Source organism: Carassius auratus, chromosome 15, assembly GCF_003368295.1.
Source record: "Carassius auratus strain Wakin chromosome 15, ASM336829v1, whole genome shotgun sequence".
Taxonomy (NCBI): Eukaryota; Metazoa; Chordata; class Actinopteri; order Cypriniformes; family Cyprinidae; genus Carassius; species Carassius auratus.
The window spans coordinates 5,494,187-5,517,261 of NC_039257.1; the positions used below are offsets into that span (position 1 = coordinate 5,494,187).

Below are 23,075 nucleotides of genomic sequence, written 5' to 3' on the forward strand. Positions count from 1 at the left end.
TAGTTCGATTTTTTACTTAAAAGAAAAGTTGTTGATCTGTTTCTATGTTTTTGTTATTGTGTATAGGGACCTTCAACCTTTTAAAAGCGCTTTATGAATAAAACATTATTATTACTGGTACCAATCGAATTAACGGTTCACCTTAAAGTGAAGTGGCATACAGCCAAGTATGAATTCGTGCTCTGCATTTAACCCACCCAAAGTGCACAGACCCCCCCCCCCCCCCCCCCCACAGAGCAGTGGGCAGCCATTTATGCAGTGGCACCCAGGGGTTCAGTGTCTTGCTCAAGTGCACCTCAGTCATGGTATTGCCTGCCCGAGACTCAAACCCACAACCCTAGGGTTAGGAGTCAAACTCTCTAACCACTAGGCCTTGACTTCCCTAAACAACAAAAAGAGTGTATCCGTGTGGTGTGGCTGACACAGTACAACAAAAGGGATAGTTTTTACTCAATTACGTTCCAACGTCATGTCATGTTCCAAACCCGTAAGACTTCCGTTCATCTTCAGAACACAAATTAAGAAATATTTGATGCATTCTGCCAGCTCTCTGACTCTCTCATAGACAGCAAGGGTACTACCATGATCAACATCCAGAAATGTGGAGATCGGTAAAATAATCTATGTGACATCAGGGGTTCAACAGTAATATAACGAAGCTATGAGAATATGTTCTGTGCGAAAATAAAAAAATAAAAATAAAACTCTACTCCTAGCGACATTTTGGAGAGTATCCACTGAACGCAAACAGAGCATGTTGTTCTGTGTAAGCTCCGCCACGCGGATAAGTTTTCAATGTTGTTTGTGATTTGATTTGAACGAAAACAACGTATCTGTGTGGTGCGGCTGACACAAAACAACATACACTGTTTTCGTTCAGTGGATACTCTCCAAAATAGGGTGGTGCGGAGGAGACTGTTGTTTTTTCTTTTGCACACAAAAATAATTCTTTTAACTTCGCAATATTACTGTTGAACACCTGATGTCACATGGATTGCTTTACCGACCTCCTTGCTACATTTCTGGATGTTGATCGTGGTAGTACCCTTGCTGTCTATGGGAGGGTCAGAGAGCTGGCAGAATGCATCAAAGATTTCTTAATTTGTGTTCCGAAGATGAACGGAGGTCTTACGGATTTGGAATGACATGAGGGTCAGTTATTAATAACAAAATGTTCATTTTGTGGTGAATTAACCCTTTCAATTTGACGCAACTTTAAGATAAAATATTTAATTTTTCCAAAACACAAAATGTATGTTCGTTGTCAATATGTTATAATTTTTACAACCCTTTGGTGGAACTTGTCTTGTCATATAACTACTCTTGCTGGTTCAGTAATACAGTTCCCATTATGTCATCAGAGGCACACTTTGTATAAGAGCTGGAAAAACACGTTAAGTGTATGTGTGTGCGCATGCATGACTGTTCACAGGTTCTGCTCTCTGCCCACTCACATGAGAAAAAGACTGTTTTTACACTTTCCATTGAGTTACTACTTGCTGAGTACCTTTGATGTGTAAGTAATGTTGGTAATACAATTATTATAAATGATTGTGTAAATAAACAACACTTTGGCTGTTCAGAGTTCATCAAAGTGTTTGTAGCGAAGTGCTGCGTTATGCTACATATGCACTATTATAATGCATGTGCCTCAACTGTAGATTAGGAAATGTAACAAAGACAAAAAAAATGTAACAGCACCAACTTTCCCATGGGAAAAATCTCCTCTCTTCTGCAGCTTGCCAAGGAGGAGACATAATTTCAAAATGAATAGTAAAGTGGGCTGAAGCCAAAGAAGAGCAACTGCTAATTGTCTTTCCCCACGAGGTAGTCAAGCCAAGACACTGTTAACCAACTGCATTAAAATGAAAAACTGTTTTGGCTCACAGCACTAAGAAAAAATGTTTACGTCCACGTCAGCTGTATGACAGGAGCTTGATGGTTCTGCAGCCGGTTGAAATGCTGCTTAGTCAGTGATCTAAACCTATATCCATCCACACCCGGTATCCTCAGAGTAATGACACTGCAGAACAGGTTAGGCTAAATAGAGAAAGAAGAGATGGAAAGACTTAAATAGACACTCCCTCCATTCCAGGTAAGCATTGGTTTTACTCTGTATCAGTCAACACATTCACACACATGAACTGTGTAGGTGGAGACATGGTACACTATATTATTAGCTGGTTATATAAACTATAGCACATTGAAAATTCTGTTATCAGGCTGTGAATTGATTTCCATCTGGTTAATTGCTCGGATTGCAGTGTGTTAAGGAAATATGTTCACAAGACACGCAGTGCGAAAAGTAAATAATCATATCTTACTTTTAAACAAATAATGGCTTTTAAACATTATTTTAAATAAAAATAGAAAATAAAAAATACAAATGCTGTTGTTTACAATCACTTTCACTTCGATTTTGATGGTAATCATATTTTTTTTCAATAAAAATATGCATATAGTGCCTCCTGCTGGAAACTAGGGAAAGTAGTACATTTGTAATAAATAAAAACTCCTTCTAAATCACTTGTCATGTCATTAAACTGCTATTTTGTTGTTGTCACTGTTGAGGTTTCAGATCTGTGTTCCAGAAAGTTTCACAAGATCTAGGCTACGTGATGTGTAATGTGTCCTGTGTGGTATTGCAGCGTTAGATGCAACACCAGGGCAGGAAGTGATGCACAATCAGAAAAGTATTTGGTTCACAGGAAGTTGGGACAATTGAAGGAAGGCAAAAAAAAAAAAAAAGGACAGAAAAGTGCACAGCACTTATTTCTCACTTGCAAACAGCATAACTTCTGCAAAATCATCTTAATTAGGTTGTTTCATTCCATTAACTATTTCTAAGAATTCAGAATAATTATCAGTAGTTTGACATTATATGTGTTACTATATATATATATATATATATATATATATATATATATATATATAAATCCCTTAATGATTCCAAATTACATGAAAAAATTGTAGTTAGTAACCCAATCTATTACATTACACTTTTTATGTAATATAATCAGACTACTTTTAGATTATTTTTGATCTATCTAGTTTTTCATACTGATTTTTCACACATTCATATTGAGTAAGAAAATATATTCCATTTGTTGTTATCAACAACGGGAAGAACATTAAACATAATATTAAGTTAAGGTTTCCCAAACTGGGTTTGTAAAGGAACAGCAGGGGTTCACAAGTTTAAAATATCATAGGTGATAGAGGATCAGATGAAAAAAAAAGTTGGTGAATTTGTGAATTTAAAATGTGTTTGAAAGTCAGAAGTGCTCTAAAGTAATATATGGTAACATAACTGAGTGCTATTCAAATAAAAAGATGTGTGTTCACCAGTATGTGGCAATGTTAAAACACAACATGATTTTTGAAAATGCATTGCTCAAATGCTGTATAGCCACCTGACTAGTGACTGGTCTTTGTGTGAACGTCCACAAAACTGGAAGTCTGGAAGAGTGTATACAACTTGAAGGATCTTTTAGAAAGGAAATTTAAATTATGAAAAAGAGGAATCAAGGAGAATCAATAGATTATGTTTAATAAGTTATTGTGTAAATAATATGTAATCATGTAATCCATGAAAAAATATCTTAAGTCTTATCACGTGTATTTTAAAATGTAAATTAAGATAAGTACTTAATTTTTTTGAATGTGTATTCATGTAATCAGTTACTACCCAGTTCTGTATACACACACACCCCTCAGGCAATTTAGGAAAAAAAATATAAATACTAAATGTAGCCTATGTAATATATTTATATGCTTCATATTTTTACAGGTTAACAAATTATGTTGGGCTTAAAACAGTTTTTTTTTTTTTTTGCTGCATGCTGTCTTGAATAGAAATGAATTGACTCAAGGCGTACAGTATGACTACAACAGCTGCAGCTAGATGGCGCTCGCTCACTGTCAGATCTCTCACATGAGTCTGAGCCGCTGAAGCAGTCTGGACAGACTGGGAATGACGCGCACAGCCGGTGTCGTGGAGACTAATCACCTTGTGGGTGTTTATAAATCATGCAATCAAAACGATGCCCCTTACCCAACCCCACCCCTAAACATAACATCACTATGACGTCAGCCAATCAGGTATCATGGTGTAAAAACACCCTGATCTGGTAACTCCCATTATTTTCCTGCAGAGACCTATACTTGTCTATGATACTTGTGTGTCGTGCCCAATTCTGACCCCCGCCGGATCATTACCCTCCATAGAATTGGTAGGTTTAGGGTTAGCTGTGGGGGAGGGGTTGAAATTAGGGGTAATAATTTACAAGGGGGTCGAAAATGGGCACAACACCTGAAATAGATACGGTCATGCTGCTCTCTCTGACCTTGGCAGCATACGGAATGGATGAATGTATTTCCCATACTGGTTGCTTGGCAGAAAAGAACTCGCTGAAAAAGAATAAAATAAAAATTCACAAGTTCACACTTACATATAATTAGCTGAAGTATTATAATGCATATTTGGCGTGCTGTCCGGGGAAGGGACTCCGAGCTCGGAAATGGCCCTAACCTAGAGTACCCCCTGTATATGTAAAAGTGTAAAATGAACTCTAGTGGAGAAGATGGGGTGGAGGGGGGATGCTGATAAACCGTCAATGGAGACAGGTAGGCTAATTCAGCTGTATTTATACCCTAAGGTTGATTATCTTAAGTGGCTCCACCTGTGCTAATTAGGCTAAGTATCTGACTTGCTCCTCCCGAACCTTGTTATGCAACTACATTAAATGTGACATTTTTTTTTTTAAGTTTTTGAAAGAATAAAGTTCCTTTGAGACTATAATACAATTTTATTTTAATTCATGTATCTAGGCCTATACTAATTAAATCAAGTAATTAAAGTGCTATATTTATATATATGTATGTATATATATATATATATATATATATATATATATATACACACTTGCTTGATGAGTGAAAAATAATATTAAATTGAATATCTTGACCACAAAAAATAGCTAAAGGACGGCCATCATGTGATCCCCTTAAAAAAAAATGTAGATACAGAATGACTAACTGAATTATGTGGAATAATGTGGGCAATGGTTTCTTAAGAACTATGTCTGCTTTTGATGCTTTTGGGAAACGCAGTCCTATTATAGTGCGTCAGAAGCGATGGCTGTCTGCGATTAATGTATTTCAGCATTTGCGTGTGTTCCGATGAGCAGGAGAAATGCTTCTATCCAACACAACTATTCGCTAATATAGCCTTTTTTTTCTACTTAGAAGCATATTTAAACACTGAATTTCTTGATAAATTTACTTTAGAATCGATATTTTTATGTGAGGATCGATCCTTTGGATACAACAGTGCCCAATGTGCCCATCCCTATCAGGGACCAGCCTATACTGATCACATCGGTGTGATCGTACGCGTCAAAGGGTTAAACTGATGTGTGAAAGGGTTAACCTCGATATCATTACCGCTGCTAGTAAATAATAAACCCGATAATGACCTTTCATGAGTCAACACTCAGGATGTTCAGCAAGTTTCCACAATCTGTGGAATGTAAGCTCAAGAAAACATTGACTCAAATTATTTTTGAAAGAAATTATTTGAAAAAATATGAAATCTAAGTGATCATTACATATCTATCTCTAGCAGTTTTATATTGCGATAGTGCTGAAGGTTGGAATGCTGTTTTCCGTAAGGGTTCCTGAAGAGTGACTTTGTTATGCGGAGCCTGGGAAGTTCACAGCTGTGAAATCTCACTGTGATTCTTGTTTGTACAGATCAACGGGTCAATACCCCACTGAACCGAGAGCTACCAAGCCCTTGCTGCTTTTTGCCCATAGATACAGAAAATGAAAAGGTTTTATATTTATATTCCTATTTTTGCTAATTTCATTATAAAACCAATCTAGAAATATTTAGATACAAGTAAACAATTTGTAAAATCTAATCTATCTATAGCAAGGATGCATTCAATTGGTCGAATAAGCAAAAAATACATGTTATAGCTATATATTATCTTAAAAAAATAAGCAGCACAACTATTTTTAACATTGATAAATGTTTTTAAAGCAGAAAAGTAGCATATTAGAAATTCAGTTTTTCATCATACAAATATAATAAATATTGAATATATTTATATTAAATATATATAAAAACCTTCAAGACAAGAAAATTATTTAAAATACTTTATTTCAACATCAATCATAAAAACAACAAACAAAACCCCTACTGACTGCAGAAGAAAAATAAAGTCCATTCTAGTAAAATGAGTATTTGTTGATAAATTCACTTGCTCCCGTTGAGCACAGCATTAGGTATTTTGTCTGAAACAGTAGGAAAAATTAACTAGTTTCCAAGCATCTCTAGAATATTCATTAATGATTGAAAACTACTACCACCGTATTCTTAAAAACTGCAACTGCTAGAATTTTGGTTTTAACACTGAAGTGCATCTATGTATCCTTTCTACATCTACTTTATAGGAATCAAGTCTATAGAAAACCCAATCTGTTGAACATCATCAGCATTCTTCATACACCCAAGCAGAAAAACAGACATGCATTGAAACACTTTCAAGTTTTAGCCATAAATGATGGTCAGAGAAAACTGACTGTGCCAATCATATCAAGAACCCAAAAGGATCTCTGGCATCAGCTTTTTCAACAAATTTTTCCTGTCAAGACCATGATCAGATGAATTTGCCACATTCTTAATTGATTCAATTGCTTTAGATGACAGGCAGGGTCACATGCGTTATACAATCAATAAACAGAATCATGCCTTTTTGTTTCAGGACATGCAATAAACCGGTTCCTCAAAATAGAGGTAGATGAGACATGCCCAAACAAAACCACCTCCACAAAACCTCACTTTGGCTCTCTGTTTCAACACACAAGGCAAATGTCAAAATGTTAACAGAATGAGGTTCGATTGAGAGTTAAGTGGAAAGAAGGTGTTGGGCGTAAAGTGATGAATGGAAAGCATGAAGAAAAAACAAAAAAAACTGAAGCTAAATATATACACACACACACACACACACTTACGTATATACACGTGCCTTTACAAATCTCTGTACAGATATAAAAATGAAAAAAAATTTGTGGAGGAAACAAATTAGCCCATGTGTTACTCAAGTGTTAGGTTTGTAATGATGAAAGCCATTAACGAAGCAGCATAAGCGTGTGGATGTTTATTTTCTCTAAAGAGGCACGTCAAGGGGAGGCACTGCCTGTGTCCCTGAACTACTCAACTATATTTCGCTCATTACAAGCACATACACACTTTCACATTGTCACTTCCCTTCAATCCCTCTCACAACCAGCAAGGAAGAGGAAAACACTGCAGAACATTCGGGAGACAATCCCCCGTCACATCACTTAAACTCAGTTTAGGAATACCTTAAACGGAGCCAGAGAAAGCACCACTTTCACCTATCATTTACCAACTCTAAGGTGCTGTACAAATTGTGCCATAAAAAAAAAAGAAGAAACTGTGGTTTGCTGATTTATTAAGGCTGTTTGAAGGCCACTACCTTATTATGGGAAAAAAAGAAAAAAAAACAACAAAACAAATTTGAACAAAACATTGAAATACACTTGCAACTAGGAAAACTAAACTTAAAAAAAGAAAGAAAGAAAAATAAATAAATACAAAAAGAATCTTTCAATCAATCTTGCCTTCATTAGAGAGTCGGTTTGCGCAGAAAAATATTTTTGTTACATTTAAAAAAAATTACATATAAAAAAAGGCCCACATACAGATGTCATTGGTTTCACAGAGCGCCATGTTAAATTAAAGCGTTTTGTATGCCAGGTAGTCGTGCATGGAGAAAGGAATGGGCAGCGTATAAACCTGCTGCGTGGGCATGACTCGCCGCAGGGTCAAGCGGCACAAGTGCTGGAGGCTCGCAATGCTGTGTGGGGAAGCCCAGAAATGCACGCTGCCATCACGAGACCTGTGAAAACACAATCGCATGCCATTTCATTTTTTTTAACTTGGCACTGACACATGATCAAATATCATCCTGAAGAAGGTCTGGCTGTGTTTATACAATACAACTTGCCAGTTCATCTTTGTCAGACTGCTATCATACAGAAAAGTATAAGTGTATGGGGGACAGCCAACTTATATCTAAATAATTCCATATACAAAGCAGGCTGGAGAGCTGGCTTGGTGCATTTCTTTAATAATACATCGTTCAGGATACTTTTGGAAAAGTGATGAAACTTATTGTTGGCTTCAATTCAAAACAGAAGAACAGTTAGAAGCCAAGATACAAATTCAATCCTTTATGTAGTAACACTACCCAGCAAACAATGGAATAACAGATTCGTACCCCGCAGCTAAGACACTTCCGTCAGTAGAAAAGGCACAACAGAGGCCATTGGTGAGAGGGGCGATGGCCTGAGGACTCTTCTCATCGATGCTCCAGAAACGCACCAGCCTGAAAAATGAAAATACAAGTTGATTGTATACTGCGGTTTACAGTGTCTTGCATAACATTTAAGGCAGATAAAACATGAAACTAAAAGTATGAAATTTGCCTAAAATAACTAGTTTAAATAATGATTTTATATGGCACTGTTCAAAATTTGAGGTTAGTAAGATTTTAATACTTTTTTTTCCCGGCAAGGACACACTAAACTGATAAAAAAATAAAAATGATTAAATTATATTGTATTCATTTAAAATAGGTCTTTTAAATGACTATTTTTGATCAAGTAAACAGCCTTGGCAAACAAGAGAATGGTCCTATCATTTGCGCCGAACCGCAAAACAAATATGCACAGTAAGTGAGACATTATCATCCGCCATTTTGTCGAGCACAAACGGTTTCATTCTCTCAGCACGAGAGAGAGGCGCCTCCACCCAGAATCAGGAGGCGGCGCGGCGAAGGCAAACTGGCTGCTAATAGTGATTAATGGATGTCATATGAGAGGCATGTGATCTTTCCCAGAAAGGGGCCCTGCAACAAATCACACACTCCTTCCAGAGCTCCTACCGCCCTAATGCAGGCTATAAACTGCAACACAAACGATCAATGTTGAGTTCTCAAAAGCAAATAACCGAGTGTTTGCATTATCTTACATGTCATCAGTGACGCTAGCAATGTGCCGACCGTCATGACAAAAGGCAACAGAGCGAACCCATCGATCATTTGCTCCTCCTGCAAATATGGGTGAGGGAGGAGGGAAGAGATGCCTGAAGGGAAGATAAGAGATCAGTTAAATAACAAACTTCAGAGAAAAATCACACAGAACTAGAAGAGGAAAAGGGGGTGGAAAAACTAGTCACGTACCCCAACTCAAACAGAACGGTGGCTGTATGAGGGTCCCATATGATGACACGGGTGTCGTAGGAAGCTGTGGCCAGCAAGGCCCCGTCAGGAGAGAACTCGCAGGACACCACGTCGTTATGATGGCCCTCCAGCTTACGGATCAGAGTGTACTTATCCATGTCCCAAAGGAAGACCTGCAATGCAAAAGACAGATGTTATAGCTTACACACAATTCAGAGACAAAGAATTCAATTATTTCAAATTAAACAGCAATATCAAAATGTGCTCAGTGTCATTTTTATGGTAAAATCTTAAGCACTACAATCAAACCCAGAAAAAGTAGCACATGCCAATGAAACAGCAAGACTTAGTTGCACATAACTGCACAATGTCAAACTCTACAGAGCAGCTAGCAGTTGAAAGTCTTTAAATTACATCAATACTCACATTTTTTTAATTAAAATAAAAAGTAATACAGAACTACTACAGGAGTACACATAAAATTACATTATTCCAAGAATTACTACGTGTAAAAAATAAAAATACAAACAAATAGTAACTTAAGGTAACATTATGTTACTCCACTGGTACCCCCTTACAGTTTTAGTTCACTTGAGTTAACAATAGGCTTGCACCGCGCCGGTGGAGGCCTACGAAGAGACAGATACTGCAAGAGAAGAGAACATTCGATGGCCAAAAGTTTGACGCCTTTGGCAAACACAGAATACAGACATGTCACAACTGCAAACTCTGCTGATGAATCAATCATGAGACTTTCTAGTGCTTTATTTACTCCAGCACAATTTTTAGATTTAAGTAAGCAAAAATTTTAGAGTGCCGAGAAAACATGGTCCCTGCATGGTCTTTATATTAAAGGGGTCCTATTATGATTTTTAACTTTTGGAATTTTAGTCGGTGTGAAGCGTGTATGTTTGGGCATAAAAAGAACTACAAAGTTACAAATGGAACAAATGGAAAAGTCCACTCCAAAGGAGATTTTTTCTGGGAAAAAAATCCCTTTATAAGAACAAATACAAATGGTTAGTTTGGACTACATCGCTGTTTTTCCAGGTTTTGTGATGTCACAAAGTGCCCCATAAGAATATCATTAAAATAATTCCCGCCTATGAAAATTCGAATGGCTGGGGGATGGGGAGGGGTGAGGTGAGGTCGTGGTTAGAACTATATTTATGAACTACACACACACACACACACACATATGATGTAGATGCCTCATTAGCAACTGTTTCTATATGCTATACTTAAACCATCTGGCATATTGTAATGGTCAACTTGACGTCATTCACCATAGTAATCACTGAATATTCGAAAGATGCCACAATCCTGCACAGAACGGGTCAACGGCTCTGTGAGAACCTACAGTATGGTGGATGATGTCAAGCTGTCCGTTCCAATATGGCGGCAACATCTATATACCTGGAGAAGTCGAATGGGGCATCTATACATACCTATGGTTAAAACTCTTGGTTGAGTGCATCAGACAAGATGACGATGAAGAAGTGCTGCTGTAGCGTTAAGTTTTCGCAAGTTATTACACATGAACCAAAATAATCATCTCCGTAAGCGCTGCTTTGTGTACAGCTGTTACCGGGAAAACCTCGAGCCTGCTGGCAAAGATGAATTTGCATATATATATGCTGCCAGAGTCCCATCCTTAACTATACCGGAGCAGAAGGAACTTGCTGCTTTGGCAAGGAGCGTGGCAGTACTGAAACACTGTCTAAGCTGTTCGCCAATCACAACGCACTGGGACAGCTAACCAATCACATCACATTCCTTTTTTCGTAAGCAGGGCCTTCATCAAAGCCAGAACTAATCGAGCCATTTGTACCAGGCTGGGGAGAAAGGTATTGTAATAATCTAAATTATGTGAAAAATAATGCTTTTTTTGAACCACAAAGCATGAGAGCATGTTCTAGTACACCCCCGAAACTAAATCAAGACTTTGTAAAAGAGCATAATAGGACCCCTTTAAGAAAACATTCTTGTTTATTCCTTATAAGCTACAGACACTGCACTTGAACAAAAGTATATATATTTATTTATTCAATAGTTAATTGCGGTTTAAACATTCTGGGGTTGTTGGAGAAACTACCACGGTGCATTATACAAGGCTAATTTACAATTTTTTCTAACTTGGCAATGTGAGTTGAAAGGGCTTCAGGGTGCAGAACTACTGCCAGCATTCAGTGTTAACCTAAGCCAGATATCTTGCACGTGGAAGAAACAACCATTTTTGGAAGTTGAAATAGTGTGATTTTATCAACCTTTAGGAGAAACAAGTGCTACTATTAAATGGTGGTTCCTTACAAATTAGGAAAAACAATTTGGTGTTTGCTGAAGTTCTCGGGCTGTCGCTAAAACAGACTCTGCTTTCAGAACACAACAAATTAGATTATTTACAAATGGAAAACAAAATGCGCTTTCACTTAGTAAATGCAACTAGCTTGGAAAGTACAAACTGGTCCTGCTTCTGGTGACTTCATGTATGATGGAAAATGGAATGATATATTTGCACTAGGGATGTCAACGATTAATCGATGATCGATTAATTGTCGATAAGAGATGCAATCGATTAAGGCTATGGATGGTCGGTTAACCGATTCAATGTTGGGCTGCGTGCGGCTCATGCGCACTCAACACGTGCGAGCGGCTGTGAGTGACGGTGACGATATATAAAAGCATCATCATTCATTCACAATGTACAAATTAAGCTTTTAATGTGATTTAAACTTTAAAGTACATTAAAATAGAAACAACATAAAAGTTATTCAACATTAAATGCAATAGAAATGTAGTTACTAATCATTTCATCAGATAACTGTTTTATATTGTGCGCTTTGCAGGGCTGCGGGACACAGTGACAGGACAGGTAGTCTATTCATTCATACAACTTGTTAATTCATTCCTACTAATTATTAATGTGGCAATTGTCCATGTTTCATTAATTTTGTTCCCTAAATAACCCATGATTTAAGTGAAATAAGGGAACAAATTAATAAATCGAACGAATTCTTAATTCATGAAATCTTTAATTTCCCTTCCCATGTTTACCACAGTAAGAGATGCGAAAACAGTTATTAAAAGCGAAAGATAATAAAATAAACCTGGGAAATTAGAGGGTTAGACTATGAAGATTTAGGAAAAGAAACAATGCCTAAATATACTGAATTTGTGGAAATTCGTGACCAACCGGCAAACCAGAACAAAGCCGCGTAAATGAAGACTATGGGGTCCAAAAGCATGGTCGCGATGTAACATTTTCCAGTTAACCTATTATTCCTCTAATAAACAATGCTTTTATACCACACTTGTCATATTCAGATCTTATCATTTCTAAATAAATAATTGCTGGATTCAAAACAGCGATTAATAGGCGCTGTGACCTACACATTCCTGGAGCATTCAGTTTAAATAGACCGTAGTATACCGGTCCACTCTGCTGTTATGCCAAGGACGTTTTTGCTCATATGAAGAGGATCATCTTTTCCGTCTATATGCGAATGCGTGTTAAGTACAAGCCTAGTTTACATTATAAATAATAGTTTAACATTCAAATACATTGCGAATATGGAAACATTTCGATTTGTGCCGAATGAGACATGAGCAATAACCTCCAAATAAATCTGTCCAAAGCCGCGCTCGCTCATCCTCGTCTGCACGCATGCACTGTCACGATCTAATGCGCTGTATGCCGGATTTTTAAAAATCTGACATTTTCTAGGACAGAATCCAGCAGGATCAAATTAATGTGAGCAACTGTGTTTTGGTGCAGCAGCGCCGATGTAGTTCACTTAATGTGCAGCGCAGTCACACGCGCTCCACATTTCGGATAATTTTATACAATAATGTCAGTTGAAAACATTGCAATTGTGCTTTAAAATACAACAACGAGCACCACAAAACCATTTAAAGATGCGCGTTCAGCGTTCTCCGTGCGGGATTGGAAACTGTCAACAAAGTAAAATGACCTCAAAAGTATGGCGCGCTCTCTTCATTTTATCAAATGATCATAATCGCATCTATTCATTTTATAATCCTGCTACTAGCATTTTATTCAGACTAAAACCTCTTTAATTCAAGTGAGAAAGCGTTTTGTGTGTGTGTGTGGCTTTTGCACATCCTGTCATACCGCTGACTGCGTGCCTGCAATAGACGCATTTTGCAGTATTATGGTTAACGATTAATCGATTAATTGATCGTTAATTTAAACGACGATCGATCATGGAAATAATCGAAATTTGACATCCCTAATTTGCACAATTCCAGATTAAGGCTGCTTCATACTGAGCGCCATGCAAAAAAGCGAGGGCGAATCGCAGACAAACGTTGCTTTCACACTGAGCATGAAACGAATGATCGCCTTCTGCTAATTCACGGCTGCATGCTAGGTGATGCTGACCAGCAATGCATTTTTTCTCAGATATGCATCTCACGGATTTAACAAAGTATTAAATATAACTAACGTGTGGTTCTATACCAGAAACACAAACTATCTATAATGCTTACAAGTGATTATTAATGTTTTTTCTTAAAACCCACTACAAACCATCATCGAGTGTTTGTAATAACTTCCGATTGAGATCTATAGTTGATTCTGATTCTATAATAGGCAAACATGCACTCTTTGTAGGCTACGTTTAATAAAGCCACACTGCTTTATTCTCATAAACATACTTTGTTATAAAATTACAATGAGCTGCATACAAAACACAAACAGAAAATATAAAATCATAATCATATGTCTTATTTGCTTTCATATTTCATGTGTAGAAGTTACACTCGTATTTAAATAAAGAAGATCTAGTTAACGTTCGTTAGCTAACCCTAAGTCGCGCATGTGGAAGAAAACCGATACTCCAGATCACATAATTCAACGGAGAATTTAGAAATTATATTAAGATCATGTGAGAATAAATCTGTTCTCAGATACCAAAGATATCAGGAACTCAGCATTCACTCTATTCTCTCTACCAGGATACTCTTCTTCGTTTGTTTACATTGATTTTTGAAACAGTGCCACCACTGTCACCCTTTTGTGCAACAGCTGCTGCTCTGGACACGTGATTTAAGCTTAAATCTGATTGGACGGCCCGTTTCATGTTGGAGGGATGAAAAAAATTAAATAAAATCGACACGGGACGCGAAAAAAAATCCTTACTTTTTCATAACCGCGAATGATCACGCCTTGTGTGAATTGACCCATAGGGATCTATATTTTTTATTCAAAAGCATCATCTCACCGAACCTTCGCTTTCCATGTGAAAAGCCCTTTAGACTGACATTATCGGTCTGCAAGAAGTCTTTTAGGACAGTCTTTTAAGTATTGTAGCCCTTTCATTGCTCACACATGCCAACAATGCTCCCAATCCCCCCTTAACTACGAACTAGGGCTGTGCAATTAATCCGGGTTGTGGTTTACTGATGAGATGCACGTGACAATCGCATTCGATTAATTGCACAGACCTACTACTAACCCTATTACAAAAGAGTCTAACTAGGGCATTAAGTACAGAAAAATCGGCCAAGTGCTTCATATCAGAGGTGTTGTGAGTTTGTTTTAACTAAGACACTATTGAGTGGGGTTGGCTCTACTGGCTGACTCATGTACACGTACAGCAGACACAATGTCTAGAGCTCCTCTCTTATGGTAAATGTGTGGATGATGGGAATGCTACTAAATATAGAGATGGAAAGGTGTTAAGGAAGGGAAGTAGGGGTAGGAAGTGAAGGGGATCTCACTGTCAACTCTTCTGAGAAATAAGGTAAAAGAGAACTGCGACAGCAGGAGGTAGACAGACATGGAGCAAAACCTACGTACAGGAAGCCCTTGTGGGCAGGAGCATGGAAGCCCCTGGGGCGTGGGCACGGGCACATGAGCGTCCAATGGGGGCCGCGATGGCAGCCGTGCCCCGCGTGGTCCGCACCAGCTGCTCTATATGTCAGCACGGCGCTTCCCTCAAAATCACTCAAACACAGAGCTCTGCCACCACCTGGGACAGGGAAAGCAAGACACTTATGGACACACACAACTGTACAGTTCAACCGCTGCAGCCTGTTCATGGGAGGAGAGTTGGCTAAGAGTCGGAAAGACTCAAGAGCTGGTTTCAGGGATGATTTACTGACTGGAATGCTTTCTTTGTTGTGCCATAAGGGCTTTCACACGCAGCCAGCATGACAGCTACATACAATACACTGCTGTTCAAAAGTTAGAAGCCAGTAAGTTAATTTGAACAATTTAAAAATTACCATTTTCCTTTTGAATATATTTTGAAATGTACTTTAATCCTGTGATGGCAAAGCTGAAATTCCATCAGCTATAACTCCAGATTTCAATGTCACATGATCATTCAGAAATCATTCTAATCTGCTTTTTGGTGCTCATGAAACATTTATTATGAATGTTGAAATACAATTATTTAACAAATAGAACAAACACCTTTTGAAACTGAAATATTTTGTAAGAAATGTCTTACCAGTCACTTTTTAATCCAATGTGTCCTTGTTTTTTTTTTTTATTATAATTTTTTTTTTTTTTTAAGTAAAGTATAGGCTACTTCTATTTAACATCTTAATGACCCCATATGTTCTTGATATCAGTTTGGATATCAGGTTTAATACCACTATGTGTGTGGGAAAGATCCTAGGGATTTCACATTTTCAAATTGTATTTATGAAAATAAATAGTCTATTATTAAATTTTATTAATAGTAACATCAAGAAAAGCTTCATGGTTGAAAAAGATTCATAAGCAATTTACATTTCTATATACATGCGCATAACCAGAAACTCATTTGTACAAACAAAAACAAACCAAAACTACAGGCAGGGTTTCTAAAAGTAGATTATGGCACTCAGCATTATGATGATATATAAATATTCATTTAGCACTCATTGATTGGTCATAGCAAAACTACGAACAGTGAGAAACACCAAACAAGTAATAAAGAGGAAGAAAGAACTGCAAAACGTACCGCTTTGCCTGCGCCTACGGAACAAAGGACAGATGAATCCGGTGAGAAAGCACTGCAGTAGACCCAGTTTTGATGGCCACGGAGTACCTTCACCATGTTACCTATTAAGACAAAGAATTAAGATTGCTTAATGTATAGTAATACTTTATTGTTTTCTGTTATAACACTTATAGTTGGTTATAACGTTTCCTAAAATTCTTAGTAAAATTGTTACAATTAAGACATACATTATGCAAACAGTTTACAATAATAAATTACCAATACAGTATTTATCCTTTGAAAGCAATGTTGAATTCCCAATGTTTCCCCACTTTGAGACTGGGGAAAACAGCTGAACTCTGACCAACATTCCTTCATGATTAGTGTAATAAAAAAAAAACCTGTTTGCAAATACAGTGAACTCCATTTTATCTTCAAGTTCCCAGCATATAAATAAGATTCATGTGATCTTATTAAAACAGCAATCCTATCCTAGGATCTTGCAAGTAAAGGAGAAAATATCAGCAAACATTCTTTTGGAGTATTGAACCATTTCCCACATGCCAAATGCCCAAATCTCAGAGTGGGTGAGCATGTACATGCTTGAGTGAGTGTGTGTGCTGTGAAGGAAACGTCTATTCCAGAGACTTTTCAGCTTAGGGTTACACAATATCTAGCTCTAGCATGTTAATGTAATATGTAAAGCTAACAGTAGTGGCACCAAATACAAAAATCAACATTTGGTCCTCACCGTCATCTTTGAGGTCCCACACGCGTAGAGTCTTGTCTCTTGAAGCAGAAACCAGCACTAAACTCCCATCTGGGGCAAACGTAAGGTCTCGCACAATGTCTGTGTGGTCCATCAGGTTCAGCAAAAGTTTTCCTGTACAGAAGAAAATAAAATTGAGGATAAATAAAGACAAAAAAAGCCAAATCATTCCAGATCAACCACTGTTTACAGCACAAAGTCCACATTAATTGATGTTGCATCAGTATCAACATCTTGTCACTGTACCTTGGAAGCTGCATTTAAAGGTGACATTATGTCCCTTTTTACATTTTGTAATATAAGTTTGTCTATAAAGTTTCAGCTCAAAATACCCCACAGATCATTTATTATATAATTTTTGAAACACGCCGTTTTTGGTGCCTGTCTCTTTAAATGCATATGAGCTACTGCTACCCGCCCCGTTTTCCAGAATGGAGCTGTGTCATTACAAGCTCGGACCTGCTAAAAAAAAAAATATTAAAATGTTTTAGTTCAGATTATCATGATTATTGAGCTGAAACCATGCGTTTTAAACCATGTTAGTTTAAACTTCTGATATGCGGTTTTCTGACTGTACACATGTGAAGCACATTAACAAAGTGGCTATCACAGCACGTGAGTACTAAACTAAGTTCTTATTCACACTCAAGTTTACGTTAAAAACACACGATTTACAAAATCAGTCGGTTATGTCATTGAAGGTTTTAGATCTGTGTGGCAGCAGCAATGTAAAGCAAATAAATAAGTTCCTCTGACGCTGGAACTCGAAATAGTGTCCTGTGCTCGTCTGTGTAGCCAAAGGCAGAATAGTTAGTATTTTTTGCTCAAACTTTCACTATGGCATTAGAGCTGGTACACCATTGTCTCTTGCAAACTCAAAATGACGGCGTCATGCGTATAAACTAAGAGGGCAGTAATATTATAATGAGATCCCAAGGGAGCTAAATCAGACACGCTTGTTTGCTCAGACGCTTACAGAAAAAGGCTTACCAAAACAACTGGGTTAACCTAGTTCAGCTATCTGAAAATTCAGATTTTCATGATGTAACCTTTAACACATAGTTGACTTTAGAAACTTCTTTGACTACTTAGGAATCAAAGAGAGGAAGATTTCATTCGTGGCTTGGCTTTTATGCTTATAAAAGCAGATGTCAAAAAGGGACTTTCCAAGGTATTCTGGAAAACACTGAGCAGTTATACATCTAAGCCCTTTCTTTATGTAAGGTGCTGAATTGCCTAGAGGCATACAGAAGCACAATCACTGACACCTGTCAGCCTAATTTACTTTAAAGCCCTATAATTAGCTGCATCTACAGTGACAAAACAAAAATCTTTAACATGGGTTTCTAAAATGTAATTGAGGCTTAGTAACAGGACCGATTTGTATCTTGTCAAGCGTGAAAACATACATTCACTTAACATATAGAATGACGGGTGCATGGCACAAATCCTGTCGAGATACTGTACAATACGCTGCTATCAGATTTCCAGAATGTTTTCAGAAGGGAGAAAAAAAAAGGGAGCTGGAGGAAGATTCTCACACCCTGAAAAGAGCAAGTCTGCTGGGTAAATTTATGGCATTGTGGTTGTAGTTTGAAAGGAGGTGGAGTCATGCACTGAAGAAAACATCTCTTACCCCTCAGAACAGCCAATGGCAGTGTCTTTACAGGACCTGCCCATCTATTAATATATTTTACAGCTGGGCAAAAAAATAATTATATATCTCGGAAAAGTCGTTACTTTTTCTGCAGTCAACAATCGCCTCTCTGTTTCACAAAAACAGCGATTCGTTCTCTGATAGCAGATTTACACATGCTGTTATGACCATTTAAATGTGAAACTTGAACAGAGGCACAGAAGCAGAACTTAAGTGGCCAAGAAACCAATGGTAAAGCAGTACAAAGGTTCATAAAGTGGAGAAATGTATTGTGTAAGGGACAGCCTACTTATAAGGTTGAGTAAATATGTAAAAAAAATTATACTTAGCACTGACTGATGACTGCAAAAAAGCTAAAATTCAATAGGTGTATGCAAGACATACATTTCTAAAATATGAAGTATGATTAAGTGATAGAAATGGTTCAAAATTACAAAAAGGTATGGCTTAAAAGATCATGTCAACATCTTATATAACCACCACCTCCCCTCTCTCTTACACACACGAGCGCACACACATCTGTCGGGATACAGAAAAACAGGAAGCTGGCATGCAGAAGTGTTGAGGGAAGATGGCATGGGTTTTTAAACACATTTGCTCTAGTGCAGAAATATCAGGAAAAAAACTGATTACTTGATTCAGTGAGAGGACCCTCACCTGTATAGACGTCCCAGATTTTGATGCGGCCATTGTTGAGGCCCGTGGCCAGCAGAAGCTGGTCCTGGCCGAACTTGAACCTGTGCCATTCGATATTAACACAGCGACTCTGTTTTTCAGGAACAGAAGAGCCGAAGGCCAGGCCCCAGACAATGTCACCACAGTCGATGGTGTGCTCTCTGGGCTCGCCTGGCAGCAGACTGCCCTCACTGTTCTGCCGGGACAGTCGTCGAGGACCCACACTGCTCGACCGATCTTCCTTTCGTGCAGAACTAGGGCGAGGAAGAGAGAGAAATTTTTTTTTTGTGTTGTGTTGGTATGAAAATCATGTCTGTGCTTCATATGGAAAACAGGTAAAAAATCTTAAAGTTGATAAACTGTCAACAGCAATTAAAAAAAAATAATAATTATCTAGCATTTGTGTTGAAATAAGCTGCACATTGTAACTCTTAGGAATATTTGAACACCAAGTAAACTCCCAGCTTTAGAGGTTACTTAAGTGTTGCATCAACTTGGACCCATTTGATGTCACTTGCCCAGTTCCTGAATCATTACAAGGTTAAATTGCATGAATACGGAGCAGGCGCTGCAGAACTGAAACAGCCTGCCACGTGTCAGCTGAAGCTTTTTATGGCACAGTGGCTTCTGCTTTTGCATTAAAGGAATAGTACACCCAAAAACCCACAAGTCTTTTATCAGTCTTCAAAACACAAATGAAAATCATTTTAACCAAAACTCTGATACTTCAAAAAGTTCAAAATATGAATAGAGCATTTAAATCCAAGTCAAACTTTGAGTTTTAAAGATGAATAAGTTCTAGAACAGCATGAGGTTGATGAAGTGATGACAATTTTTTTTATTAATTTAAAAAAGAATAAAGACTCAAATAACCTGTATAAAATTTTGCCTTTGATTTTAGTGCCACTGAAATATTATCACAGTTCTTTTATTTTTTTTAGTGTTTATTAAACTTTTAAAGTTTTAATAATGTTGCTGTATGTTCAATTGTGAACCTAAACTTAAATTTAACTACCAAATGATATCCTTTGTGTGTACAACTACTAATAAAGCTACTACACTTCAATGCAAAATGACTGAAAACTGTTTTACAATACCATGGTTCTCTTTTATGGACATGTAGAAATGGTTTGTTTACTTCCAACTATCATAAATTCTGTTAAAGTTTTATTTTAAATGTTAAAGTTGTCTGCATGGTTTATGTTGCAATATTATTTCTAGTTTTTTTTTTTTTTATGACGAACACCTGCACCAAAACCACAAGATAATTACTTAACATTTTATTTAATGACTAACAAAATTGTTGGTAGGTTGTTGATTTTGTGCCCAGCTAGAAAAGTACAAGACATTCTGCATTTAACACTGGCAAAGAGCCCAAAAAGTTGCTCAGTTGGAGACATGAAGCCAAAGGGCAATGATGTGAACCTCGTAATGAGGACTCTGCATTCAGTACTGGACAATAGCTGGTTGGCAGGGCTGTGTGCTCAACGGCGCTCTCTCTATCTATAATGTAAGGTGAGATGATGACTGCCGCTGAAGGCTAAACAAGCCCAAACACTGGGCACCACTGTAGCATAGCCACCATGTGAAAGCCCAGAGGGCCAAACAAGACAACCAGCACACGGGCAGACTGCCTTTGTCAGTCCATCAACACACAAGCTGTATTGTAACAATTCACCACAGTGAGAAACAAAGAGATAAGTGTGTATACTCACAAGCTGGCTAAGCATTTTTTCCATGGTACAAGTCTCACAATTCGATGTCCTTGAGACCAAGCGAAGTAGGAACCATCAGGTGCAAAAGCTACAGTCCAAGTCTCCCGTCCAGACTTCTGGTCAAAGGGGGCAACAGGAGGTATGAGTTCCCCGATGAACTTAGCTTTACCTGTAACAACAAAAAGCAAATTTTTAAGCCTTTAAAACATTTTATAAAACCAAACTACCCTTTGTTACTATTTTATAACAAACATGCATTTTGCCAACTTTTGTGAGTTACATTATAACTATATTTCCATCTACTTTTGCAAAAAAAAAAAAAAAAAGTAAATTGTTCACACAATTTTTTTTTTCAATTCTGTTATCATTTACTCGCCATCATGGCATTTCAAACTTATTTGACATACTTTTCCTTGCAGAACACAAAAGATTATATTTTGAAGAATGTTGGTTACTAAACAGTTTTGATTACAATTATTTTCTATTTTATGGACAAAAAAAACGCCCTGGATATTAAAATGTAAAAACAAAACAAATCACATTAAAAAATGTTAAGTTTATATAATTAACACAAGTCATAACAGCATAGCGTGTAGCTGAGATGGTGAGTCACAGTGGTCTGGGGAGGGTGTGGATGTGCTCTGGATGTGTGTCTTATTGTGAACGTGGGACACAATAATTATATTAACTGTCAATATTTAAACGGACAATACACGGCGTACGGAGCGAAAATTGTGTCCTAATATGGCAGAAATAAACACGACACGGAAATTATGAGTACGTTAACTTAAACCACATAACGTTAAATCCATATCTACACAAATGTGAACACTAATTATAAAGGAAAATACACACGTTTAAAATGAACTTTTTTAACGTGTGTACTGCAAAGCAGTGACGAGAAATGGAGAAACTCACCTATTTCATTTTCGTTGACAAAATCTGGGAAGCTTGCCATCTAAATCGAAGCGAGTCTCTTAAGTCTGAATATTATTGGTAAACGAAATGCAGGCGTTCAGATGAATGCGCTGAACAAACGGAAATGGCTGTATGGGTCAAACGCTTGGGAATGCGGAGCGTCGTCTCACGTCGACGCAACGCTGACTATATTTACGTTACGACTGTTTGAAAAACAGACAAAAGGACCGTCTTTAAAGTACAAATTTAGTTTAAAAAAATGAAATTTAAACAAAGAAAGCGATGCAGTAATAGTCTAGTTCCTTTAATCACGTTGCAAACGGTTCGAATTCAATGTATTGTAATGGCTGCGTGCCTCCTATCGATTCGAACACACACCAATGGGCGGGATACTCTAGCGACGTCATAATAGTTGCCGGAGCGACGGAGGAACGTCGATTTCTGATTCGCGGAAATCCGTTTACGCGTGGCCTCTGATTGGCTGTTCGCTCGAGAAAATGAATGGAATGGATTCGTGGAATACGTGCTGATAAGGAGTGTGACGATGAAGCGCTCATCCAGTGCCGCAGTTTAAATCCATATCCCTAAAAGCAACAAAATATCGAATTCAGTGATGAAATTGCTTGAAAGGTGTCGGGAATTTAATGTACAATTTATTTCGTTTTATTTTTGGTGTGTTGTGCCTATTAATGATTCATGTCGTGTAATGTTTCATTGCAGTGAGAGAACAAAGAAAGTTTATTCCCAATGCTTAATATAAAAGATTTGTAGTTCAAAAGCTCCGGTTGAAAATTCTTAAATCACTGATTTATTTAAGCTACCAATTGTTTAACTTGGTAACCTTAAGCATTTCATTAAAGAATACATAAAATATATCTGTTACTTTTTATTGACAGGGTTGCACATTTTTATTAGCCTATTATACATCCATACATGTATATTATTTTATTGTCACATAAAAATGGGTATAAAAATATTCGAACAACTCAAGCTGTTCTACTGCAATGAGCAACCAAGCAAGAAGGTCATCTGTCAGAAAAGCTACCAAGAGACGAGATAGTTTTACAAAGTACTTGGCCAGATATTAGTCTCTTTGGCATATCACAGTTTAGA

The 23,075-nt window shown here is 37.4% G+C and overlaps 1 protein-coding gene across 1 annotated transcript; it reads right to left on the reverse strand.

Moving 5' to 3' along the window:
• Window positions 1-6,149: 6,149 nt before the first annotated feature.
• LOC113114820 (WD repeat and SOCS box-containing protein 1-like) lies at window positions 6,150-22,346 on the reverse strand. Its single transcript, XM_026281868.1, has 9 exons — window positions 21,963-22,346; window positions 21,045-21,213; window positions 19,312-19,583; window positions 16,980-17,111; window positions 16,250-16,350; window positions 9,276-9,448; window positions 9,065-9,178; window positions 8,313-8,420; window positions 6,150-7,931 (listed from the first exon to the last, which is right to left on the reverse strand). Exons 1-9 carry the CDS (start codon window positions 22,000-22,002, stop codon window positions 7,769-7,771), a joined length of 1,272 nt encoding a protein of 423 aa, XP_026137653.1. The 5' UTR covers window positions 22,003-22,346; the 3' UTR covers window positions 6,150-7,768.
• Window positions 22,347-23,075: the final 729 nt, after the last annotated feature.

Coding starts and splice junctions, on each gene's coding strand:
- LOC113114820 (XM_026281868.1), bottom strand. CDS start 22,002: ATGGCAAGCTTCCCAGATTTTGTCAACGAAAATGAAATAG. Junction 17,112..19,311: donor AATCTGGGACGTCTATACAG/GTGAGGGTCCTC, acceptor TCTTCTGTACAG/GAAAACTTTTGCTGAACCTG. Junction 9,179..9,275: donor ACCGTTCTGTTTGAGTTGGG/GTACGTGACTAG, acceptor TCTTCCCTTCAG/GCATCTCTTCCCTCCTCCCT.